We start from the raw sequence: 22,766 nt of genomic DNA on the forward strand, positions 1-22,766 counted from the left end.
TCTCTTCCCCTCTCAGTATTCGTCCGGCGGTCTTCACGCCGTGGAGTCTATCCACCTCGGCGGAGGAAAGGTGAAATATTTGAGTGGATGTGCAATTTAATTCAGATTTTACTTCTGATTTAGGTGTAGGAGTAGGAGAATTGAATCTACAAGTAATTTGAATACGATTTTGGAACATCAATTATCCGTTTGGGGGTTTGGGGATCATGGGTTCTCCAGATTAATTATAATATTTCTCATCTTTGTTTTTGTAATCTCTACTTCTTTTCTTTATAGTCTTCTGTTACAAAAGCAGGATTTTTGAATAAGTTCTTTTTCTATTATCAGGGGTTCTGCTACAAACCAAGAATTTTGCTTTATCATCATTCTCTTGTAGCTTGTTAAATTATCATCGTCTGTTGCGTGATGGATCCTAAGCACTCTGGAGATATGCTCAAGTAAGTCTTCTTTTGCCTCTATATGCTATTGGATGTAAGTGGATATATGCTGGAATTCTTACGTGTAAAATGGGGTTGTTGGGCAGGCATTTGGAGAAGCAGAACGAGCTTCTAATGGATGCATATAGGTCCATGTCTCATGAACTGCACAAACTTCAGGTTCTCATTTTGATCATTGTTTAAAGTTTTCGCGTTTCCTTAAGATTATTTGTTGTGGTGCTACATAGAAGTTAAGGTGGTGTAGATTGAAACCTTTGAATTCAAGTTCATGAAAACTTGGGGAGAATTGGAGTGAGTCGCTTTCAAGTTTTTTATGTTAGATGCCCCAATACTATGTTTAATGTGATGTAATTACGTCAGTAGAGGTTGTGGGGTATTATGTTTTTGTTGGAGGTGGACGAGTGAATAAGTGTGGGGATTGTAGGTAGAGGAGGAACTGCTTATGCGCAAGTATTATGAGTTTATGGAAGCTCAAGGTTTGATCGACAAGGTATGCCTCGTCCCTCATTCCTCCGAAATGGTATTCCAACTTCTCATGGTATACTTTTATATGCATCTAATTGTTGAATCTCGATTATTAGAATCTGTGAGAAGGTTTACATTTTGAATTGCTTTTGATGTTAAGAGATTGTACTACAAGCATACATGAACTTGTTTTTTTCCTCTGTTTTTTGAGTAAATATCAACAATTGCACTGGTTGAGCAAGAATCTTTTGGCGCTTGCTTTCTTGTAGTTGTTGCTTCTTTGCCTATTGATTCCGGTTCAGTTACCGCATGCATCTTAAGTTTCTGAACCCTGTTTTGGTGTTTTCAAGAATATCAATGTTATTTCAGTTCATGTACTTATATACACCAAGGGTGTTTTCTTAATCAAAATTTGGCTTACCTGTTAAACTATGTCTTCTGATGCGGCATTCTTGAGATTGTACTGGCAAAAGAGTATGCCTACAGTTATATGCACTGGGTGAGGAGAATAATACATAAAATTGTTCAACACGTCTGGAGCATAAGCATTGCTCCTAATTTGGAACTTCTGCAAATTGTAGTCTGTTCATTGAAAAGATTTGAAACTTTATAAGTTCTTGGCTCAACGTCTGGTTTTGCTCCCTAATTGCATAATGAATTCTAACAGCATATATTTCTAACAATTTTACCTATGAATATTTTACCGCACTGTGTTTTTCATGTCATGCTCTTTTGCAGAACAAAAGTAGCACCAACCTAACAGAGGACCAGGAAACTGGTCAAGCTGGAGCATTAGTTGTGACCAGGGAAGAACATGCATGAACAAGTTGTGACTGCTACGTCCCAGTACCGTACAGATCATGGATAGATTCTTGCACATCAGTTGTACTGATCAATTTTTGTAGAAGTTACACTGGTCAATCTTTTCCCGGAAACTTGGAGAGATTTTTTTAACGGATCAAACAAGATTGGTTTTTGTTGAACAAAACAAAACCTCAACTTGCTTTAATCTTCCGATTGTTATTTTGTTAATACGTTTTGATGTAGAAAAACTGGAACCACGTATTACTTGTACTCCATATTTGTGGAAATGGGTATATTTATATATTATACATTTGTCCTTATTTTATTCCCAAGGGAACCGCGAGGCTGAGATGAAGTATACAGGAAACAGAAGCATATGCGATAAGCGCTCAACAAAAATACTGAGTAGAGACAGATCTCAATTAAGGACATAATTAGAGCATATCATTGTCTACCTCATACATAAAACTCCCAGAATCCTAAGCTCTATCATGGTACTGATACTCAGAACTACAAACTGCAAAACCAGAGGATATCAAAAGGTCCTAATTCTATATGCAGAGAAGCAGAAGCCAAGAAATCACCATTTCCACTCTAATTACTCCCCACTAGGTAAGAATGAATCTGCAATGATGATAACCTGCAACAATATCATTTCATGTCATTAAATTAGAAATTGATTAATCTTTACACCATCCAAGGCAAATAAAGTGATAGGAAAAAGTAACAAGAAACATAGTTGTAAACAATAGTCAGAGTAGAGAAACTTAGATTTACTTGCAATAATTATATGGTATTAAAATTGATCAAAAGTAAGAAGCAGATGCTTACTGGGGTCAGAGTTGATGAGCATAGCAGTGCCTCCAAAGCCACAGGTACCGCCATTTCTCTTAGTCTTCTGCCAATAACTATTGAAAGCATAAGAAGCATGCGCCACAAGACTATCAGGGAAATAGCAACTCCCCTCCGGCTTAATGGCATCACAATCAGCTTCACCTTCTCCACAGGCATAGTCCAATGCCTCTTGCAAAGTCTCTGCAGGCACACTAGGCTTAGCCACACACCACAGCCCATTATGCACCCCAACCCCGACCGGTGCGCCTGCAGAACCACCACCGTCAGATGGAGTGCATGGAGGCAAATGGGGTCCAAATGGAGGGCTAGCAGGGTTGGGCATTGGAGCCAGGGGTGGTAAAAATGGAGGGCTGAAGGGGTTAACTACAGGAGGGAGTGAAGGAGCAGGAGAAACTATTCCAACTAATGGAGGCAGAGGGCTTCCTGCAGCGTAAGCTGGAGAGGAAGGACGAGAAGGGGAGCGAGATGGGGATATAGGGGTTGGCCTTGGTGGAAATGGATCTATCATTTTATCTAAATCGATGAAAGAGAGCTTTCTGCTGGGGGGTTTTTCTCTTCTTGGAGCGCTGATGACCACATTGATCCTGTTCAGATGAAGAACTCCGAGGTTTTTCATGGATATGGAGTGGGATTTGAGCAAACTCAAGGCTTCATCAGACAATGTGTAGATATATGAAGGTGGGTTCACGACATAAGGTGAGTTTATGTCTTGCAAGACGCTGAGGAGGGGCTTGATGTAGGCTTCGGCTACATCTACTCTGTATGATTCTTGAGAGTTTGAGTCCAAACAGTCGGTAGAGAAAGAAGCAGCAACCTTAATGTCGTTCTGCAAACCCCACCTAGTGAGTGAGTAGTGGATGTTCTTGACTGATGGCAAAACCAAACCCAACTTGTCTTCTTGATCTTTGCTGCATAAAACAGAGTGACCGACGACTATTGTGGTTACATTGGTGGCAGGGTAGTATGCCAAAACATGGTTTCTGAGCCAAGTTTCTGCCATTAGAACACTGTTTGCGACATTCTTGAGGTGCTCAGTTTCCACTTGAACGGCCACAGGCAGCCCATTCTGAGATGAACTCTGGAGGGTCACAGTTGAGTCATGGAGTGGCAAAAATCCCACTGATTCTTGACCTGTAGCTGCAGTAGAGAAGAAGAAAGGAACAGAATATTAGCACTAGATGATAAAATGCTTCTTCTGAAATGGCGGGGAGTAACTTGTTTAATATATTTCTTACCAGTTAAATATAGAAGTAGGAGATGGAAGAGCGAAAGCAACCAAAGCATATTCATCCTCAGTCTCAGGCAGCAAGAATGAATGAAGATAGAGAAAAAGAAGAGAATGGAGTGATTTAGTGAGACCTGAAAAAGGCTACAACCCTCTCTCTCTATCTTTCTCTCCCTTGTTTCTTCTCTCAGTAGTCAGTCTCTGACTCTCATTCTGCCATATTTACAGAGTGAAGAGTGTTGGTGTTGATATTGAGAAAGCAGAAAACAGTAAAAAGCAAATCTTTATGGAGTGCAGAGCAAGGCGTTAAACAGGTCATTGTTGACACACTTAAGCATCACTTCTCATTTTACTGCACACAAGTAACAATCAGAAAAGAAAACCTTGTAATTAACTGAATTATGGGTTTGGAGGTAAACAAAAAGATAAAGGAGGAGAGGGGAGGAATAGGAATCTCAAAAAAAGCAAGAGTGTCAGAATGCAAAAGGACTAGACTTTGTGTGGGGTTTTGGTTGGGAGCTGTGTTATTGTGTGTTCAGAACACAACAAAAGGACATATCTGGGGAACAGCGAGCATCAAAGCCCACAGCCCAACCCACACATATAAAACAGCCCAGCCCAGAATTACCAAGATAATTGGATCTTGTGATGGGGCCCACGGAGGACATTGGGAAGTCCTTGTTGGGATTTGCTGCTACCTGTTGTGTGGAGTCCAGCTGTCATCTCTCTGATACCAGAATCAGTACAACTAACGAGATGTGTGTCTTGGCTACGCCGTCGTATTTGCATGCACATAAATAAATAAAAGCAGTCCATCCCAACGGGACACAATTACAAACTAACGGCTACCCCCTCCAATTCAAAAAGCACGTAAACTCAGGGGGTAGTGTGGGCCCTCCCCTCCGTAGATTCTGTCCACTTTTGGACCATAGCAATAGCATCTTCACACTGCTTCTTTCTTGAAACAATCTACATTTTACTTCATTACTCCTCTCCTTCTACTCCTGTCCTAATTCCTATGTTGAAATTCCAGTTTGTTTTAATTGCAACTAAATTACCAGACCCCACCACTACACTACATACACAATTACCTGTTTCTCTTTAAAATCTTTAATAAAATAATTCATCAAAACTAATAAAACTATATACATTTTCAATTGGACGGATACAAAGTAATTGATTAAAGCGAGATTTGTTTGGTTAAAGAAATAATAAATAGGCTTTGCAGGGTATTTTAGTCAATCAATATTATAGCCACGGAAGTCGATTACTTCAAAGGGGATAAATCTTAATAAATACTATAGATATCAACTATGATGCTTGAACACATACAACAATACGAATTTTTTTTTAGAATTTAGGACACAACTCAACACTAACAAGATCAAGTATAATTTATTTTTATTATATATTTTTAAATTCTCATAAAATGAAAATGTGCAGTATGAAAAATATCAGGATAAAACATAAAATAAGTATGTCTTGCTTGGTAACGGTGTGGTTCCTTCAACACTTCATCAGTTTTCTAAATTCTTAACCAAAATACACAAAGTTTAAAAAATATACATATTCAGTTTATTCTTAAAATTACGCAACTGAAAATTTTCTCATTATCCAACTTAGTTAAATCATACCATTTCTTGAAATTTTAGTAATTTTATTCCAAAATATTTAATTAATTTGAGAGTTAATTAATTATTTTTTGAACAACCTTTCGAAATTATTAAAAGAAAAAAAAATACTAAACTTGTCCAAGATGTATCAGATATGCCAACAGGTGTATCCGACACATTTTTTTTTTTTTAGTTTATTTATCTTTTTGGACGCATGGATGTTGTGTTTAACATGTGTTGTATCATGTCCGAACCATATCTATATCCGATACGTATCCAACACTGCATTTTAGAGTGTCTATGCATTACAAGATATCAACACCAAGTAACGCTAGTGCCCCTTTATTTACCTTATGATTCAAGTAATTCTGAGCTTACCCGTCGAACCTACTATTTTGGGTATCAAAATATAGTTGTTTCAACGACCCTAATATTTTTTTCAAACTTCATAAAACCCTTTAAAATATCATTTATTTAGATCAATTTTCCGCATTGCTCTATCCATATTATCTCGTATATTAATAATAAAATTCAAAGTCGAAAAGGTTATTTTTGTAAAGTCCCTTAAACATATTTTCCCTCAAGAACATGGACAAGGGAACAACCCACGCCAACTCTCTATTTATAACCACATACATACAACAACTCCCAAACCATTTGATATCCAAACAAGTGAAAGAAGAAAGAGCAAAAGATTGGGTGAGGAATGATTGTTTGGAGTGGGGGGAGATGCAAGCCAAGAATGAAACATACACACACACACCCACATCTCTATGATTAATTTGCCTTTCGGGTCCAACAAGTTTCCTCAAAAGACATGTTTGTCTTGTGAGTTGGACTTTTGTCTTTTGATCATCACCACTTGATTTAATTGGAATTAATGTATCAATGCTTTCGTATGATCCACTTCACTTACCCCATTCTATGATCTTAGGATTCCTGTCGGTTTTAACGTTTCACTTTGTTTTTTTTAGTGTTACGATACATTATAACAAACTTTTTAAATATTTTTTATAATTATAAATATTATTTTGTTTTTAAAAAAAATTATAAATATTTTTTTAAAATTTACTACCATGTCTAACGAAATACCCCTTCATAATAGCCCATTATAAAAGGTATTTGTTAGAAGGTTATTAATTTTAATAGAGTATTTGTAATTTCTTAAATAGCGAAAAAATATATATTATTATAAAAGATCTTATGAAAATTCTTTGTAATTTATCCTTACTGTTAATTGGACTATGCGTATGTGTTGTTTATATGTACTTGGGCAGATACGAACCAACGATGGAGTGGATGAGAAGCAATAAGATGTAGTGTATCATGATGAGAGAGCATTAGAATAAGGATTAGTATATATAAGATCAATTATTGGGATTATATAATTAAAATCATTGATTTTGATTGGTGGGCTGTCATTCTTAAAAGATTATGTTGTTGATTTGATTGTTCATTGTGTATTTTTTGAATAATTTTGAACATGGTGCTTAGAAAAATAATTAAAATAACTGAAAATTTTAAAAATTAACCCGTACCATTCAATATTTTTTAGTTCTTAAACTATTAGGACCATAAATATTTACGTCACTAAGAACTGTACTTAAAAGTTCGTCAAAATTTATAATTATTTCATGAATAAGTCTTTTTTCTACACGATAGTCTCGCAATTCTTGGATGAATTTCTAACTTATTATTATTATTTTACGATACTAACAAAAGATGATGATGATTATATCAAAGCATGTAAAATGGGTAGGTTTAAAAAATAATATCTAACATTTAATTTTATAATATAGTTATATTTTGTGTATTAATCATAATTTATAAATCCAGTTATAGACATGTACTGGGTTGAGTGGGCAGGGAAGAGAGGTTTGGTGGGGAAGATTGTCCTGAAATCTGAATCAATGACATGGAAGCAAAGGTAGGGATATATACTTAACGTGCGAGCTGAAAAATATCAATATAGAACAATTAATGAGACACCAAATTACGTATTACTACTTATCATCATGCTTTAAAACAAAGACGTATCTTTGTTTTTCCCTTTTTTGAGTAGTTTTGAGGCATTTGATTTGGACATCACTTTCTCTAAACCACACAAATAAACACCGACAATCCCTTCTCAGTTAGACACTCCAATCAAATTAGTTAATGTAAGATACTACATCTTCTCATAGCCCCCCTCCTTATTTTTTTTTTAAATCGATTATAAGTACATTTTAAATTTTAATTATGAATAATTAATATACAATAATTATCAATACCAAATTTGAATAATTAATTGATAATTATAACAACCAACAAACTAATATTAAAATAGACTAATACCCACAATTGAATGGGACTCGAATCCATGATTTTTTTATCATAAGTTTTCAGCTTTGCGCCTTGGCCAACTGAGATAGACTTCATTAGTGTCGTTCAATTCCCACCCCTAACCTTTCAAAGTTGAGGTTTCAAATTTTTTTGTGTGTGTATTAGTATTTGATTCTATTTGATTATTTCTTATATCTATATATAATGTATAATATATTGAATTGCTTGGCTGAGAAAAATTATAATAATGTTTGTCCATGAAGGATTATCATGAGAGAGAGAGAGAGAGAGAGAGAGAGAGAGAGAGAGAGCAACAATTCTTTGTGGTTACTCAACAAATCCCTTACTAATGATGCTTTATCCCGTGTAGTAAATATGTCCTAGTATTCCAGCTGTCCCTCAATATGGCAAAATTTATAGGAGGAAACGAAGAAAAAAGGTTGTCCCATGGACATATAAATCTCACTTAAATTAATACAAAATGTACAGTGATGTTGACATACGTTGTATATCATTTACGAGCCATAAGTGAGGTTTGAAAATGTCCGAATGAATAGTATCTTAATTATGCCTTGTGTTGCATTATTTGGAGATGTACGTATGGGAATTATTTGAATCTCTTCTTTTAACTATTTTTGCTTCATATCGATATTGATTGTCGTCTAAGGATCCATAATATTGATATTGTTTTCAACGTTTCATGTTGCAGAGAAGAAGTATTTTTATTTTTAATTTATTTATTTCTCCATGTAACATTGCCGACAATAGCTTATAGATCTTAAAAAAGCCATAAAGTCTCACTTGGTTCTTTTCCTCATCTCTTTGAAAAAGTTATCTTTTAAAACAAATATTAAGGCTGAAAAAAACAAGAATTTAAACTATTTCTCAAGAAAAACAAATATATTTATTTACCCGACATCAGAAATAAAAAATGGAAAACTTCCATTGGCGCATGAAAACATGAATTAACCTAACACAGTCCAACCACCGATTTGATGATGAAACAAAATCCTGCCACTCAACAACTATCAATACCAAATCAGGCATTGCTCAAATATTATGATTGAGGGCTCATACTAAAATTATTTGTGAGTTTGAATTCTACGAATATAAATATATATTTATGTTATAATAGTTTATTATTATTTTTATTCTGTTTGGATGTATTTATTGAGCTGAAATTTGAGAATTTGATTTGAAAATTATCCATATATAGGTCAGTCTTAAAATTTGTAATGATGTATGAACTTCCCCAATTGGCAAACTGAACTTCCTACAACTTTAATATCTCTATTACTTTGAATTCTTGAAATATTAATGTAGGTATGATCAGCTCCATCAGAATAGGGTCGACTTGACATCATCTAATATCCAAGTCTTACGATAAACCCTAAATCAACGGCCTCTCTTCATCGACGCTACCTTAACATGTCTAGTTCAAGTGGAACACATCTATAAATACTTTATTTTTATGTTGTCGTCATATGTGTTGTGTTGGTATAGCATTTTAATGTACTGATTATATTTTAGAGTCAATCTTAATTGATTTAGACATTAAATAACTTAAGTAAAAACATATCAAATATACCTAATAATATGTAATTGTGGATGCAAGATCCAATAACACATGATGTATATGGAGCTTTACATATTCTACACTAGAAATAGAAACAGTATAGAGTATTTTATTATTATAATTGTACGTAGCTGAGGAGTAAGAATATTTAGATTTTGTAAAAGGTATGTATAATTTTTGTTTTTGGAAATGGTAGAATAGTGGAAAAGGTGATAAAGAAAAAGGAAGAAGGTGTCCTTTTCAGCAATGCCATCCACTCCACTTGCATGAATCAATGCCAATGCCAATCAAGAATTGCAAAAAATGTTACTTACTTATCTCTCCTTTTCTCCAACCCAAATTCCCAACATACCCTTTCTACATCCCTCTAATCATTCATACCATTCTATATTCAGTTTTCTTTTTTTTTGGGAATAGGGATTGGGGTTAAATTTATGGTAAAAATTAAAGAAAAAGATGGTTTAATTTCTTGATATGTCTGCATCAGTGATGAGCAAGAAGAGATGGACAAGTGGGTGGCGATGTAAAGATTGACTTGACAAAATATATTTCGTTGTCACATATACAATTAAATTTGATTTTATTTCAAAATCCTTATACCCTTAAATTATATAACTAATCTATGTTACATTTTACGTCCGTACTTAATTTAATATAAATATTGAATTTGTAAACTGAATTCTGAAAAAAGAAGATCAAAGGTAATGTTAGAGAGGGAAAAAGAAATTGTATTAAATGAATCTGTCATCATTATAGATGTATTGAATTCTTAAAATATAGGTGTTTTATTGTAATTTTGTAGTAAAATTTTGCATTGAACATTCATGACAAGTACACATTGAAAAGAATATATTTATAAACAGTAAAAGAGAAAATCAGATCACCCAAATCTACAAAAAAACAAAGAAAGAGAAAAAAAGATGAAATGAGATGCCGACCGATCTAAGTGGGCAGCAAAACCGTAGCCGTAGATTCAACGGCACCAAAAGGAAAGTAGCAGAACGGGGAAATATCCGCCTCGGGAACCACGAAATGCCAAATTGCCCAACCCATAATCAAATACTAGTAATTTGTAGTGTATTTTATACGTCTGCAATTTTTATAAATACCATGTAATATAAAATATTTATTAAAATTTATTATTTAATGTAGTATATATAAAATAATAAATTAATATCAAATTTATAAAAATATAGCGACAAAAAATGAATGAAATTAAAAAAAATAACTATTAAGTGATAGTGGAGAGTGAAAAATTAGATTGGTGGGTGAAAATTAATAAAGTATATTAAATATTAAAAAAATTGACGTACTAAAATAATTGAGACACCAATTCACTTAATTATGTTAGTCGTCGTGGCACGTTGTCTTTGTGTGCATATACTAAATAGTATTTATGTTTTACAATATATTATGAATAAAAAAAAATATACATAGACTAACACATTACATTTCTTGAAAAGAAAAAAAGAAGAAGAAAAACTTAGGGGTATTATCGACATAACGATAAATTGATGTCGCGAAATCATATCTGTCATTTATGAGAGAAAAAAGTCTTCTCTTATATATTAACTAACCTCGATGATACGTCGTTCCTACGTGCATATAATAAAAAATATTTTATATCTTAAACTATATTATGAGAGAAAAAACTTTTTTCTTTATATATAGTATTGATGATATAATATAGAAATAGAATTTCTTTTATTTGGGAGAGAAAAGAGAACGTGGTCCTTTTAGACCCAGCACCACGTCCTCATCATCCCTCTCCTTTATAATTATCAAACAAAAAAAAACAAAAGCATCATCAATAAAGTAAACCAATCCTCTCCATTCCCATTCCCATGTGACTCAAACTTTTACTACTATTCCTTTGTACCACAGCAAAATTAACTACTAAATGCATTCTTTCTGTTCATTTTTTCATTAGTAAATTGTAAAATAGTTGGAACATTATTATATGGAAAAGTGCGTCTAGCATCTAGATCTTGCAGGTCAGAGAAGTTTCTTCTTTACACTCTCTCGATCTCTCCCAATCTTGGTGACCACTGAAAATTTTAGGAGCAAAAACCAGAGATGATGAATAAGGTGAAAGAAAAGAAGATTAGAGGAGAGTTTACCGAGGAAACAACACAATGAACTCTGATTATATCACCATTTTCTTGATCCTATCATTCACCCTCCAATCCACTGCAGGGGCGGATGTCATTGGTGAACACCAAAACAGGAGAATTCTGCACCAACCTTTATTTCCATCTGCTTCAACTCCACCCCCATCCCAATCTGAACCACCTCCGCCCCCCGCCGCCCCGGATTTGCCGGGTCAAGACCAGCCATTCTTCCATGAACTTCCGAATGGACCCACGGATCAGGGCCAGCAGCCGCCGCCAGCGCCGGCTGCCGCCACCACATCAGTGGCAAATACAGTTACTACTCGGCCGTCCAATTCAACCAAGAAAGTAGCAATTGCAATAACATCAGCAATTCTGACCCTGGCAATGGTGTCGGCGCTGGCGTTCTATCTGTACAAGCACCGTGTGAAACAGGCGGATGAGTCCCAGAAGCTCGTTGGTGGAAATTCTCACCGTATGAACGACGAATCTAGAATGCCGCCGTCCACTTTCCTCTACATTGGGACGGTGGAGCCGTCGAGTAGAAGTATAGTGAATGAGACCAATGGCGCCAGTGGCTCACCATACCGAAAGCTGAATTCCGGCAAAAGATCCGAGCGTTATAGACCGAGTCCTGACCTTCAGCCTCTGCCACCATTGCCGAAGCCCCCACCGCCTCCGAGCATAAATTCACCACCACCAATGTCGTCGTCAGACGATGAGAGCCATGATACTAATTTCTACACACCACAAGGGTCTTCTATGAGCAATGAGTCTCCGGCTTCACGTCAGGTCTATTTGAACAACAGTGTCAGCCAGGTGAACCAAAGCAAGTCGGAGAATCGTGGTGGTGGTTCTGTTCCTCATTCCAAGAGAACTTCACCAAAATCTCGACTGCAGGGATCATCTCCTGATACGAGGCCTGTAATAATACCATCAATAAAGCAATCCATACCGCCTTCTCCTCCACCACCGCCACCAGCTGCTTCATCCCTGGGGCCGCTGCAGCCCAGCAGAGCACTATCATATACTCCTAAAAGGCCGAAATTTCCGGGACCCCCTCCACCACCAGATATGGCACGGCTCAGATCAATAACCAATAATGATCAGCAGACATCTAAGGTTCCAATTCCGCCTCCACCGCCACCGCCGCCACCTCCACCTCCACCTCCACCTCCACCTCCACCTCCGCCCCCACCAACCCAGCTGTCAATTCCAAGAAAATTCGGAGCTGCGGAAACACGAACACCTCCACCATTTACCAAACAAGCGATAAGCCCACAACCAAAGACTCCTAGCCCGAAAGCAAATCAAGGGACTGAGAATACAAGCCCTATTGATGAAGCAAATAACGGCATCAGTTCATCAGAGAAAGCTGACTCGGAAGACAGGGATGGATCAAAACCTAAACTGAAACCTTTGCATTGGGACAAAGTACGAGCCACCTCAGACCGAGCCACAGTCTGGGACCAGCTGAAATCAAGCTCCTTCCAGTAAGTGAAACATACTTTCTTGATGAAACTAACCGTTGCTGCACAAGTACAACCTATGATTATGTATCATGTCCCCGCAGGTTGAACGAGGATGCCATGGAGTCGCTTTTCGGATGTAATTCTGCAAATTCAGGTCCCAAGGAAGCAACTAGAAAATCTCCTCTGCCTGTTGTGGAGCAGGAGAACAGAGTACTTGATCCAAAGAAATCACAGAACATCGCTATACTGTTACGGGCACTGAATGTGACTAAAGAAGAGGTTTCTGAAGCACTTTTGGATGGTATGGTTTACTCTTTTCTCCATTCTGAAGCTATAAAACTGGATTCAGGTTCTTGCAATAAATTATTTTGTGGCGTGAGAATGAAATAAACTATGTGGTATTATTGTTGTCCTCAATCTGATGGCATATGCATAGGCGAGTCAAACAATTTCTAGTTGCATTATTACATCTGTCAACAACCCCCTCCCTGAACCTGATCCCCCTAAAACAATGCGCAGACAATATAGCACATCTTAATCCCTTTTTGGAGCAATGTCATCATCACTTCACGGTGCTTGATAAGAAATAGGAATCCAGGACTGTTGTGACTCCTAGATTAAAATGCTTAATTACTACTTCAAATACTGGAAGTTCAGAATTCATCATTGTACACCAATGAAAATGTTTTATGGTGCTGCAGGAAACCTAGAGGGATTGGGTCCAGAGCTTTTGGAGACTCTAGTTAAGATGGCACCGACCAAGGAGGAAGAGATCAAACTCAAAGACTACAATGGTGAAAGCTCTAAACTAGGATCAGCGGAACGGTTCCTCAAGGCAATACTTGATATCCCATTTGCCTTTAAAAGAGTGGAAGCTATGCTGTACAGAGCAAATTTTGATACAGAAATAACATACTTGAGAAAGTCTTTCCAAACACTAGAGGTACTTTCAGTTCTTCTATTTCACTATTACTGTGTTAAGTTCAACAAAAATCTTCTTTTCATGTAGCTCATTTTGCGATGCAGGAAGCCAGTGAAGAATTGAAGAATAGTCGTCTGTTCCTTAAACTCCTTGAAGCTGTTCTAAGGACAGGAAACCGCATGAATGATGGCACTAATCGCGGCGATGCCAGAGCTTTCAAATTGGATACATTGTTAAAACTAGTGGATGTAAAAGGGGCTGATGGTAAGACAACCTTACTTCACTTTGTGGTACAAGAGATCATCAGGTCCGAAGGAGCACAGTCTGATTCTGCAACTGATATCCTGCCAAACAAAACAAATTTCAACTTTAAAGAAGAGGAATTCAAGAAGCAAGGGTTGCAAGTTGTGTCCGGACTAAGCAAGGAGCTAGGCAATGTTAAAAAAGCAGCAGGGATGGACTCAGATGTATTGAGTAGCTACGTCTCCAAGCTTGAAATGGGACTTGACAAAGTGAGATCAGTCATGCAATATGAGAAACAAAGCACGCAAGGTAAATTCTTCGACTCAATGAAAGAGTTTCTTAAGGAGGCTGTTGAGGAAATCACAAGAATTAAAGCTGAAGAAAGAAAAACTTTGTCCATGGTGAAAGAGGTGACGGAATATTTCCATGGAGATGCTGCAAAAGAGGAGGCTCATCCGTTCCGAATATTCATGATTGTACGGGATTTTCTCTCGATTCTAGACAATGTTTGTAAAGACGTCGGGAGGATGCAGGATAGAGCAACGATGGGCACTGGGAGATCATTCAGAATGCCAGCAACTGCGTCGTTGCCGGTGCTCAACAGATACAATGTGCACCAAGATTGAATCTCAGATGATTATAAAATGCAATCTTGGCATGTGAACGAGTAAGAAGCCCTGAATAAAAGACTATCTATAATTTTGTTATAGGACACATTAATGGAGCGGGAAAGAACATCATCTTGTACAGCCCTACTCTCACATTCTCATAGCCCAGCTCCAGACTACGTCTCTACCGACGGCAAGCAGTTATGAAATTTTGAACAATCATAATACACCCCCCCCCCCCCCCCCCCAAAAAAAAAAAAGGCTTAAATTTTGTCTGCTAAACATTAGAGCCTTAGGCGAACAGCATTTGTCCATTTATACATTTATAGAGTTCGATGCCAGGCATCATAGATGGGTTTAACTTATCTCAATAAGGAAACATTCTTTCTTTTTGTCCATTCATTATTTCATAGCAATTATAGTTCAAGCACTCATCTTTCTGTATCACATTATACTTGTTAAATTGATTGCGAGCACGCCCAGGAAAAGTGTAAGGACGTTGCATAATTTACAGGGAAGTAGAAGTATGACCTCCAGATGAATGTGGAAATGCCGCTGCCACAGGACTGTCTGGAGTGTTATGTATAATCGGTTACTGCCCACCTCACCGAAGCAACAACGCCGATGAATCATGAATGAATATGGATTCTGGCCGCACGTCGAGAAGACCTTCCATCCATGTGGAATAGGGTTAGAGGCTGGTTAATTTTCAATCAATAATTGGTGGAAATAAGAAACCTATAGGTTAATCAATCTTGGGATTGCTATTATCATTCAAGATTGTTATCATTTATCCAAGGCCAAAATTTTATTTTTAGTCCTAAAAATACTGGATATACCGCTTTTAGGTTTTTTTTAATAAATTAGTGGTTGTGGCGCGTTATTTTTGTGTGTATATAATAAATAACTTTTTACGTTTAAAATATATTATAAATAAGAGCAAAATATACAAATCACCACTTTACGTTAAAAAAATAAAAAAAAGAAAACTAATGTATTAGTTAAATATAATTTGAGAATTGAATAAGTTAGTAGTTTTATTAGTTGAAGAGCATTTTTAACTTTACAAAAAATTGGTGCAACGGTGTTATTAACCATTATTTATGAATATGAAGCCCTCTTTTTTTTTAATTAGTATAGATGTATTAAGGGATAATTAAACTCTCAATTCTCTGAGTCTTGGTGTAATTATACATAGGTTACCTGTGTTTTAAAAAATTACATCTAATACCCATGATGTTTACTTTCGCCTAACAAACAAGTTCCGTATTAGTCAAAATTCACTGAACTTGTTGATATTAACATAAAAATTAGAAAACAAATTATATTTAACCCCAATTAACTTAGTATTATTTTTTGTAAGTCAATTAAATCTTTCTAGGATCAAATTAGTTAACAAGCGCACCGGAAAAACTTCAGCCTAGTTAACTATTTACTTCCACAATTTCTCTAGATTCGATGGAATTTTCTTGCTTAAGCACCTAGCATGTCATCATAAGAACTACAAGCTAAAACCGTTGGTTAGGAACCATAAGCTTTACGAAATAGCTGTCTATTCTGGTAAAGGTAAAAAGAAAAGGCTATTATTTCGCTTCAGAGACTCCTTGAATCTTCTCCCAGGAACGTCCTCACGCGTTAATATATATCATTAGGTATAACTTCATTGTTATAAGATCAGTTTAGTCAAAAAAAAATTATTTGACCTGCAATCAGTCAATTGAGGGTAAATCTCCATTTTTATTCAATTCTTTGGCTAATATAAGCAAATTCAGTGAATTTTTACTAACATATTGATTTATTTGTTAGACGGAAGCAAATATTAAGGGTGTTAGATGTAATTTTTCAAATTACAAAAAACCTATGTACAATTACACCAAACTCCAATAAAAAAAAGTAAAATTATCCCTAAATCCAGAAAAGACCGGATAGACTTAGCAGGAAAAATAGGGGGTGCTTTCACGCAATTTTTATACAAGTGTAATGATAAATCTTTCTAATTTCATAATCTCTAAATTACCCTCTTTCTCATTTCTCCCAAATTCCCCTCTTTATTTGCAACCCTAATTTCCCAATCAATATAAAAAAACAAACCTTAATTTCTCTTCCCATTCAGGTCTAAACATTTTTCTTACTTCGACAACACCAAACTTGCGGATACCAAACCACTTCGAAGCTGTTTAACATAATTTCTACTTTTGTGATAAAATGATAAATTTTAAATATAGTAGGAATAATTTTAAAAGAACGACTGTCAATTTAGTTGTAGTAGAAATTAATTACACTTAGACCCCCTATTAAATTCATAATTATACTTTTTTTTCAAAAAAGTTTTGAAATTATACTTAGATCCTTTCGAAAATTTTTTATTTACACCTGATTATCTTTCGTTAGGATTTGGACGGAAATATTGATGTTAGAAAAAAATAACTACGTAATTTTTTTGTTTTATCCCTCATTTAACAGTCTTATGTATATTTTTTTACTTATAAAATAATAAATGTAATATATATATATATAGTGAGATTAATATCATTATATTTTCTTCCTTATAAGTACAAAATTATACGTGAGAACATTAAATGAGGAGTAAAATTAGAAATTTATGTAATTTTTTTCATTAATGTCAATATTTTTTATCTAAATCATAATGAAATTGGATCAGTTGTAAACAATGAATTTTCAAAGAGCGTATTAGTGTAATTTTAAAATTTTTTTGAGAAAAAAATATAATTATGCATTTTTAGATAGAATTTAATTGTAATTAACTCTAAAATATATAATAAATTTACTATGTACTACATGTAATAAAATAGAATATTTAATCCCTCTCCAAAAAAACAAAAACTAGAATATTTTTATCATATATAGAAACATAAAACATATGAAATACACACACGACAAGCTTTATCATATATACCATATATTATTAATTTTTCAAAAACTAAAACCCGAACCCACCTAGATACAAAATAATATACTATAACTATTATATTCTGATATTAAAAAGAAAAAAAGAATATTATGTACATAAACCCGAACCCGACACGAAACCGATTTACCGGTTGTGACTTGGATCTCTTGCCATTTCTAGATCCGAATTTCGCCTGTGATCCCCAAAAGACTTGCTCTAAACTAAGTACCTTAACAAAATCTTTAGGAATTAGAGAGGCAAAGGCCTCGTTATGTCTCTTGTGGACCATTGTAAGAACAGAACAAAAAAAAAATATATAAATACAATCAAATTTATATATATATAAAAAAAAAAAAAAAAGAAAAAAAGAGAGAGAGAGAGAGAGAGAAAAGAATCATCTTTCTGCTGTGTCTTTCTAGCTACTAATGTACTAACAAACTAGTAAATATAAAGGAATACGATGTATAATGTATTCTCTCCTACAATCAGAAAGCAGCGTTTGCATTATGCTGATTCCAGTGAAAAGTATGGGCCTCCAGTTATGCTCTTTGATCTCACTATTTTCTTCACCAGAATTCTCCATCTAATGTCCTCTTTCTTGCTTTGCTTCCTCCTCTTCTGCCTAAAGTTCCTGTTAAATGCCATGATTACAATATCAGTAAGACCACAAGATCGCTCGTCCTACACCAACGTTGTTCAAAGAATATTAGTTTCAACTCACCTGCATAAAGGGACTCTGCAATCATCTGAATGTGCACAAAGCCGGGAGTGCAGTTCCAAGATTTGCCACATTCTCTTGCAGTGGATGCAGCCTCCGGGACCTCTCAGCTTACATCCAGCAAAGTGGCGAATGAGTGCTTCCAGCCCCTTACAGGCTGCGTATTGACAAGGAGCCTGATCGTCTCTCAAGACCTTGTCATGGGGGCCAATAGTTCGACAACCGTCTCTGCATATGTGAACGAGAGCTTCCATTGCCTCGTACAGCTGTATGTAGACTTTGTTCTCGTTCATCTTCCTCATCTTCTCCTTTTGTTTCTGGAGAAATTTGAACCACACAACGGTTTAAGATAGATAAAATCCGAGAGTGTTATGAATCATTCGTGCATGGCATATGCTCCATGAGGTTTGTGCCAGAGAAATATAGTACTTACAGCATCTTCATGAATCACGGACTCGAGAATTTCCCTTTCAAGGACGGGGTGGCTGTCTCTCATGTCTTTCCATGCCTCTGAGGCGCAAACGGCCTTGAGGTTTGCCAGGATGAAGCGATGGCAAATGAGGCTGAGCCGAGGAGCATCACACAACAAAGCAAGCTGAAATATATCAATTACGTTCTCTGTCGTCATCAACCTGTGCTCAAGCCAACACTCACATAGTCGTTTTAGCTGAGGAACAGCGTATGCGTGTGAAAGCACCAATAAAGCCAATGCAAATTCCTTCATCTTTTCATCTGCATAGCTATGAAGGTAAAATTTGCAATTAGCAAAGTTCGTTGCAAAACAACATTACATCAAAACTCTTTATCAACCATTGGAAGAAACAAGGATCATATAAGGAGCAACTATAAGTACCAGGAAGAGTACAAGAATCGGACAAAAACACGAACTGCCTCAGCCGGAGCTCCACGAATGGAGATTGTTCGTTTCTGGCCTCGGCCCTTTTTTCTCTTGAGCATAGCCTTGAACACGGGAGACGCAACACCCTGTAATCAGAAAACCAGGAAAGAGAACATAAATATCTTACATCTGTAAATGCATTCGGACAACAACATTTACACATAGTTGCTCTCTTGCAAGAAAAGATCAAAACACGTACAAGAATACTTGCGTGCGCGTAGATTACACCACCGTCATCCGTTAAAATGGAAATATCTGCTCTGTAACCTTCATCGAAAAGACGGTCCCACGAAGTATTTGTGACATTAGGGATACAGCACAGTCTGATATTTGATCCGGTCATCTTCAAGCCTTTCTGATGAAACCTGGTTATGAAATCAGGAGACAATGGAGGTGGAAGCGGTAAAGTCGAGGGAGATTTCTTATTTCTGCTATCCATTTTGTGTGCAGGCAAATTCTGCTGAAACAGAAAGAATGTATATTGTCTTAGAAACTATGTCATTGTAAAATTCTGCAAACAATTCTTGATTTCCACAACATCGTGAAAATGAACGGTGACTAACCATTTCAAAATCAAAAACAGGGCAGAAAAGTGGAGAGAAACTGGAGTTGGGTTGATTCTGAAATCCTAAATCCTGTTGGTCTGATGGCCTCCCTCGCAATGTTAGGTATCAAACAGAGCGTCCTATGAACGACAACGTTTTTCCGGAGCAGCCAATCCCACAGCAATCCCCAAAATGTTACAATTCACGATGATGTTCTTGTAACAATGGGATGATTGGCTCTTCTCTTGTGCAGGCAAGAGAGAGACAGGGAGGGGGGAGGGGGGGAGAGGGGGGGGGTGAGTTTGAGGAGTTGTGAATGTATATATAGTATATCTATAGACGTATATGTGGGTGAGGGTGGTGGACAGGTAAGCAATGGCGTGAAAACAGCTCCGACGAAGATTTTAATAATGTGAGAATTATGTGCAACTCTGTCAGCTCCAACACCTTCAGTTTTTTCCACCCAAAAAACGTGCCAACGTATTTCCCACTCAGTGTACGTATTTTACTCTCTTCACATCTATATATATCACTCTAACAGTAACTCCCATATTACTACTGTACGCGTGACATTGTAAATAAAAAACTTAGGTTTTTATGAAAATAATAATCATTTATTTTTCTTTATTTTTAGTAAGTAACAACATAAATTATTTTATTTCTAAAAATATAAAACAATAAATTCATTTACTTTTAAGACACAGAGATGATTTACTATTTATTTTATATAAAATTAATTTAATTATAGAATAGTTATATTTACACTCATTCATCTAAAATTACCCCTATCTTTAAAATAATGACTCATATACCTGTCAAAATATCTATATCACATACACAAGCCACCTCTTTTTTTTAAAAAATTTACACGTACATCCTAAAAATATTAGCATTATTACACGAATTACTTCTATTTTTTAGCTGTCAAAATAATTTTTATAATTATAATAAAAAAATAATTTATGCAAATAAATCATAAATCAGGTGTAATATAATTAACCTATATTTATTTACAATATTGAGGATAAATAAACCCACATGTAGATGCTGACGCGTACCGTGTATCCTTATCTGATTCTTGTACTCGGCAGACTACGCTGACTCCGCACTTTCCTTTCTTCTTCCTTTGACTCAATCATTACCTCAATTTTTCTTTTTTTGTATTAAAACATTAATTTATATTGTAATATATCCTGCAATAACTGTCGGGCTCCTATTATCTAAAAAAATATTCATACGAATTCAACTTCATAATTTCATATTTTTAAAATTATCTCACAATATAGTTCTATGTCAGAATATTTAAAACAGGCATTCAATTGTGAATGATCTTTCTGAATTTTAATTTGCATCAACTTAATTTAGTCCTTGAGAAAAATAAGTCGTCAATGATATCTAATTTTAATTGTCAAAGCATAGAGATCGTAAATTTAATTTTCATAAATATATAAATATTAATTTATTTTAATAATTATTATTAATTAAATATATATTTAATATTAATAATTAGTATATTGGGGTTGTTGGTAATTAAAATTTGTGGACATTTGAATTTGTAATAATAATGATAATTATGTCGTTAATGGTAGTAGTTATTATGATAATAACAATTATAATGATTTAATACGGAAATTAAGCAGCTTTCTTGAACTTTTTGGCCACGTAAAGTAATAGATGAGTGAATAAAGTACTTCACCCAAATCTCATACTTATATGATTAAATAATTTAGTTTGAGTGGTTAAGGACTTAAAACTCATAGATTTGGAATTAGTAAAAAGAAATACTAAAATAAGGGAAAAATCTAATTTTTAATTCCGAATTGAGAAAACTCCTTTTGCAGACAAATCAATAATTGAGGGTCTGAGTGTGCGATTATGTGGAGCTTATGCGGATTTTTATTTTTAATTCAAATGTCAACTAATAGTTTGTGTTTATTACTTGGATATATTGAAATACGATATGGACTAATAGAAAGGTCCATTCCAACTTTCAGCTCGTTCTAACTACTTTGTCTTTTTATTTTTTATTTTTTTAAGAAAGAAAGAAATTGTGCGTGGTTGTCGTTAAAATCTCTGTTATCCACTGAGTTATTTTTCTAATATTTCACTTTATTATTTTTTTAAAAAAATAATATTATTTGATTTCATATTAAATATAATTTATCCTCTGTGTTAATGGAAAAGTACAAAAAAGTTCATGTAGAAAAACAAAGTACAATTTACCCCCTTATAATTTAAAAAATGATGCAATTCATGACAAGACTTTATTTATTTAGTGTTGTGAATAATAATGGGACGGATATGAAGCCGTTGGGTTGGACCTAAAACCAGACTCACCCCATATATAGTTAGACTTGAACTTGTTTGCCTCCAGTTCAAAATTGGATAAAAACTTTTTCCTGCAATTAATCAGTACACCTTTTTTAAAAATTAATTTTATTAGTTATAAATACTTAACAAGTTATTATTGTGTTTGGTGATTGCCTCCAAAATGGGTTTTGTTTTTTCAAAGCCTATGACCTCACATGTTTATGGGGAGGGGAACCAGCCAGTAGACTACCTTGCTAATCACGCATGTCGAATCAACAGGGATCAAGTGATAACATGAGCAGAAGGCCGATTAGCTTAGCTTATTCATTTAGATAATTTGTTTTTTAGTTTTCGTTTCTGATTCTTTTTGTAAAGGGAGGGAGTATTCCTTGTTTAAGACTTTGAATCTTGTATATGGATTCTTTCAATCTATCTATATACAGGAAGGGGTGCACCGTGACACTGGCGGCTTCTGAAAATAAAAAAAAGTTATTATTGTGTTAAATTATCATTTATTTTACAAATATATGTATTATATAGAAATTAGATATGTTTTATAATAATTAACTTAAATAGGTGGAGGACAAGACTTAAAATCTGTTCCGAGTTTAGTAGAGTTGATAAAAATAAAAATCGTCCCACACTTATAACAATAATTTTTGAGGAGTAAGGACAGCGCCCGCCCTACCTGACCCGTTAGCCATTCAGGCCTCGGCCCAGTAACAAGTCTC

At 35.2% G+C, this 22,766-nt stretch overlaps 4 protein-coding genes across 6 annotated transcripts in view; 2 read left to right on the top strand and 2 right to left on the bottom strand.

The window, feature by feature from the left end:
• The window catches only part of LOC105177808, a 3,104-nt gene extending 1,163 nt beyond the window's left edge, over positions 1-1,941 (top strand). The window contains exons 1-5 of one of the 2 annotated variants that reach the window (XM_011101062.2): positions 1-70; positions 328-437; positions 524-596; positions 862-927; positions 1,641-1,941. In XM_011101062.2, coding sequence (XP_011099364.1) covers positions 406-437; positions 524-596; positions 862-927; positions 1,641-1,724 — 255 coding nt within the window. In that variant the 5' untranslated portion in view covers positions 1-70; positions 328-405 and the 3' untranslated portion in view covers positions 1,725-1,941. The remainder of the gene's footprint in view (positions 71-327; positions 438-523; positions 597-861; positions 928-1,640) is intronic. The other variant, XM_020699189.1, reaches the window with a different exon arrangement.
• LOC105177809 (glucan endo-1,3-beta-glucosidase 12) lies at positions 2,084-4,258 on the bottom strand. Its single transcript, XM_011101063.2, has 3 exons — positions 3,797-4,258; positions 2,538-3,698; positions 2,084-2,346 (listed from the first exon to the last, which is right to left on the bottom strand). Exons 1-3 carry the CDS (start codon positions 3,849-3,851, stop codon positions 2,315-2,317), a joined length of 1,248 nt encoding a protein of 415 aa, XP_011099365.1. The 5' UTR covers positions 3,852-4,258; the 3' UTR covers positions 2,084-2,314.
• Positions 11,165-14,876, top strand: LOC105177810 (formin-like protein 6). Its single transcript, XM_011101064.2, has 4 exons — positions 11,165-12,901; positions 12,982-13,181; positions 13,582-13,823; positions 13,907-14,876. The coding sequence occupies exons 1-4, from the start codon at positions 11,433-11,435 to the stop codon at positions 14,669-14,671; spliced, it is 2,676 nt and encodes an 891-aa protein (XP_011099366.1). The 5' UTR covers positions 11,165-11,432; the 3' UTR covers positions 14,672-14,876.
• On the bottom strand, positions 17,599-20,020 carry LOC105177811 (BTB/POZ and TAZ domain-containing protein 4). 2 transcript variants are annotated; one of them, XM_020699324.1, is made up of 6 exons: positions 19,744-20,020; positions 19,380-19,637; positions 19,136-19,266; positions 18,716-19,022; positions 18,286-18,599; positions 17,599-18,195 (listed from the first exon to the last, which is right to left on the bottom strand). In XM_020699324.1, exons 1-6 carry the CDS (start codon positions 19,744-19,746, stop codon positions 18,069-18,071), a joined length of 1,140 nt encoding a protein of 379 aa, XP_020554983.1. In that variant the 5' UTR covers positions 19,747-20,020; the 3' UTR covers positions 17,599-18,068. The 2 variants fall into 2 exon arrangements, with proteins under 2 accessions (XP_020554983.1, XP_011099367.1); XM_011101065.2 differs by having other exon boundaries at positions 19,380-19,640.

This window comes from Sesamum indicum, linkage group LG15, assembly GCF_000512975.1.
Source record: "Sesamum indicum cultivar Zhongzhi No. 13 linkage group LG15, S_indicum_v1.0, whole genome shotgun sequence".
In the NCBI taxonomy this organism is placed as follows: domain Eukaryota; kingdom Viridiplantae; phylum Streptophyta; class Magnoliopsida; order Lamiales; family Pedaliaceae; genus Sesamum; species Sesamum indicum.